The sequence below is a fragment of the Sinocyclocheilus rhinocerous genome, unplaced genomic scaffold (genome assembly GCF_001515625.1).
Source record: "Sinocyclocheilus rhinocerous isolate Xijiao unplaced genomic scaffold, SAMN03320098_v1.1 scaffold1596, whole genome shotgun sequence".
Lineage (NCBI taxonomy): Eukaryota > Metazoa > Chordata > Actinopteri > Cypriniformes > Cyprinidae > Sinocyclocheilus > Sinocyclocheilus rhinocerous.
This window is the reverse complement of record NW_015658739.1, coordinates 40,685-44,867: the sequence shown is the minus strand read 5'-3', so window position 1 is coordinate 44,867 and position 4,183 is coordinate 40,685. Positions and strand designations below refer to the sequence as shown.

The 4,183-nt window shown below is 34.5% G+C and overlaps 1 protein-coding gene across 1 annotated transcript in view; it reads left to right on the top strand.

Annotated features, from left to right (window-relative positions):
- Positions 1-4,183, top strand: part of LOC107722847 (phosphatidylinositol 4-kinase alpha-like) — a 58,258-nt gene that overhangs the window by 37,031 nt on the left and 17,044 nt on the right. Inside the window, exons 33-35 of the mRNA XM_016531342.1 lie at positions 781-932; positions 2,844-2,951; positions 3,032-3,159. Of these exons, the coding sequence (XP_016386828.1) occupies positions 781-932; positions 2,844-2,951; positions 3,032-3,159 (388 nt within the window). The remainder of the gene's footprint in view (positions 1-780; positions 933-2,843; positions 2,952-3,031; positions 3,160-4,183) is intronic.

The window sequence follows — 4,183 nt, the reverse complement described above, 5'->3', positions numbered from 1 at the left end:
GAGTCCATAATCCATAATAATGCTTCCTCCAGTGAAAAAGTCCATCTCCTGTTGTCTCTCACATCAAAATTCACTCACATATTTGTTTTGGCTTGTAAACAGTGCTTGATCTGTGCAGATTTCTCTCCTGATTCAGACCAGACCACTTTTTCACTGGAGGAAGCGTTATTATGGATAGTGGAATTGTGTTTTAGCCATTAGCAATGGTTTAAAGTTGAAAAAAAGTGATGTAATGCTAAATTTCTCCAGATCTGTTCACAAACTCATCTACATCTTGGATGGCCTGAAGGTGAGCACATTTTCAGGAAAATTTTATTTTTGGCTGAACTATTCCTTTAAGAGCCAGGGGGTGTAAACTTTTGAACAGTATGATTGGTGTAAATTGTTTCTGTTTTGTCTTCTGGGAAACACGTAAGTATCTTATGTAGCTTCTGAAGGGCCATACTAAATGGAAAAGCAATAAGATCTTTAAACAAAATATGAAGAGTTTACACCAGTCATCCTGTTTGAAAGTTTTCACCCCCTGGCTCGTTATGCATCATGTTTGTTTCTTCTTCATCAGTGAATGTTTTCAACCGTTGTAATAGTTTGTATGAGTCCCTCGACTGTTCTCAGTTTGAAAATATGGATCTCAAAATCATACAGTCACTGTTAGGAAGATGCAGAATATGCTGGAAACCAAAGAACATGCAGGAGCTGGAGGATTTTTCTGAAACTCTCTGTCTCAGAATGATCACATTCCTCGTATTGTCCTGTCATACTGTGTGTGTGTGTGTTTAGTTTCTAGTGCAGAGATTTGAAATCGCTAAGTACTGCAGTGCGGATCAGGTAGAGATCTTCACCGGCGTCCTGCAGAGGGCGCTGTCTCTCAGCGTCGGCGGGCCCAAGAGCTGCCTGAACCGCCACGTAGCTGCTATAGGACCCCGATTCAGGTGATGCTTTAAACACATGCAGCACCATTTACACCATTTGCACAGTGAACCATTATTTGTGAATTGTGTTTTTGTATACATGCAGTATTTAGCAGCTTCAGAAATCTCCCATTAAAAGAGTGCAATTTTTGCCGCCTGGATTTATTTATTTTGTAAGGGTGTTATTGACTTATTAAATGTATCTGTGTTGTATTTTTATATAAATTTAACCAATTACCGCAATCATTCAGAATACTATAGACTGTTACCAATAAAATCTGATCAACATCAACAAAAGTCATCTTTACACTGCAAAGGTGGAACAGATGCTGCATCTGACATGGCATGTTTAGACGGTTTAATGCTGCTCAAAGGTGGCAAACATGCATTTATACAACAGTTGCATAATATGAATATCCTACATAAAGTATATATTAATGTTACAAATGTTAATTAACCATTTTAGCTGTGTTAGTTGTTAAAAATGTGTATTTTTATTGGAATTGTAATATTTTATCCTCATTTTCTTTCCTAAACCTGTTTTACGCTTGGTACAAAAAATAGGTACACTTAGGATCTTAAGGACAAAAATATCCCCATTAAAACTCATTCAAATGCAATAATCCCAGCGCCATTTAAGCATTCTTTATGCATTCTTCTAAGCATTTAGTATATGTGTGGCATTAAGTAATCAAACTGGCATTTAAAGTGTTTAAAAACCTGAAAATTAATGAATTTTTGTAAGTTATGATTAGGACTGATGTTGCTAAAAAGATCTATTTCAGAGAAAGCAGAAACATTTTATATATATATATACACACACACACTACCGTTCAAAAGTTTGGGATCAGTAAGATTTTTATTACTTATTTTCAGCATCATTACTCCAGTCTTCAGTGTCACATGATCTTCAGAAATCATTCTAATATGCTGATTTATTATCAGTGTTGGAAACAGTTTTTGCTGCTCAATATTTTTTTAGAGCCTGTGATACTTTTTTTCAGGATTATTTGATGAATAAAAAGTTAAAAAGAACAGCATTTATTTAAAATAGAAATCTTTTGTAACAATATAAGTCTTTACTGTCACTTTTTATCAATTTTACACATCCATGCTGAATAAAAGTATTAATTTCTTTCAAAAAAAGAAAGAAAGAAAATTTACTGACCCCATGATTAAAACAGAGTCCGGGTGTTGTTGTTCTGTGTCTGTGATCAGATCAGCGAGTTTCTGTAAAGCGGTTTATTCTAAGTAAATGCTGTTCTTTTTTTTATTTTATTTACTTTTTATTCATCAAAAAATCCTGAAAAAGTATCATAGGTTCCAAAAATCAAAAACAAAACAACATTGAACTGTGTTCAACATTGATAATAATCAGAAATGTTTCTTGAGCAGCAAATCAGCATATTAGAATGATTTCTGAAGATCATGTGACACTGAAGACTGGAGTAATGATGCTGAAAATACAGCTGCGCATCACAGAAATAAATTACAGTTTAAAGTATATTAGAATAGAAAACTGTTATTTTAAATTGTAATAATATTTCACAATATTACTGTTTTTTTCTGTATTTTTGTTAAGAACTGTTTTTCAATTAGTTTATTGCTTTTTATGCATTCAAAAATCAAGACTTTACATTGGTTGTCTTCGCATGAAAAACAAAGCAGAAACAGAAACGTGTGTGTAATTGGTTGATGCAACATGAGCCAGATCTAAATGTAATGCTGCAATCGACACTTTCTGTTCATTTTCACATCTCACTTGCATTTTTGTTAATTTTGGTGGCATTTTTACTGCAAGCTCTTGTTTATTTACGATCCTGTCATATAGTGAAATAATATAAAACTGTCAGTACAAACAACATGTCATTAAAAAAGTTTAGTATTTCATATTTGGTACATATCGTGTGTCTGTGTGTGTGTGTGTGTTAGGCTGCTGACCCTCAGTCTCACTCTTCTTCACGCTGATGTGGTCACTAACTCCACCATCCGTAACGTCTTGAGAGAGAAGATCTACTCGACTGCCTTTGATTACTTCAGGTGTGAACATCAACACAAAACAGGAGGCAGATTTGGTTTCTTATGCAGAATGAATGTAACTTGTGTTTGTGTGCATTCAGTGTGGCTCCACGGTTCCCCACGCAGCCGGAGAAACGCCTGCGTGAAGACATCAGCATCATGATCAAGTTCTACGCCTGTCTGCTGTCGGATAAGAAATATCTCACGGCCACTCAGCTCGTGCCACCAGGTGAACAAACCCCATCACAGTGCACATCAGTGATCTTCAGCTCAAACCTTAGCGGGTTTGTTTAGTTTGTGACATGAAGCAGCTTCAGCAGCCTCCTGCCTTATTCTTATACAGTTTAGTTCACTCTGGGCTCAAATTAATTGATAAGCTACTTAGAATATTTATACACTCTAAAAAACCCAACTTTGGGTCAAATATGGACTAACCACGAGCTGTTGGGTTCAAATTTTCAATTAAATTTTTAACCCAAAAGTACACACACACACAAACACACACACACACACCCACACACACACTCACACTCACACACACACACACACACACACAAGCACAGTAATTATTTTTGTTTTGTATTAATGTTTTGTATTTCTTTTTGTAAGTGAAGAAGTGATGGAAAGATTTTTTTTCAACACTGACTGCTGCTGCTGCATCATCTTTTCTCTTTGTCTACATACACACACTACACACTAGCAGTTATTTTATTTTTTGGACACATCTGCTCATTCTTTATTGTTAGATTAATGCAAACACTTGTTGCATTTTTTTCTATAGTTCTTTTATATAATACAGATTGTTTCATTGCTTCACAGTAATGAACAGGAAAATAACTGTTAATGTTGCAAAAATCATCAGTTATGAAACACATTTTAAATACAAAGCAACTCTACAGACGACAATAGTGTCATTATACAGATCAATTCAGTTCAATTTTGATTAAATTCAGTTCAACTTTGTCACTCAGTCCATTCATCAGCCAACTTCATGCTGTAATTATGGCAAAGCTGCTTGTTTTTTTATTTTTATTTTTTAACGTATATATTAAATTAATGTGAGTTGTTGTTTAATTATTAAATTATTAAAATGTATTAATTTATTTTTAATTAACAAAACAATGATTTAATTTCATTACTAGTAGGGATGCACCGATACCACTTTTTCCAGTACTCGCCCGATACCGATACTTTTATTTTTGGTACTTGCCGATACCGAGTACCGATACCGATATTTTTATTGCATTTGTAAA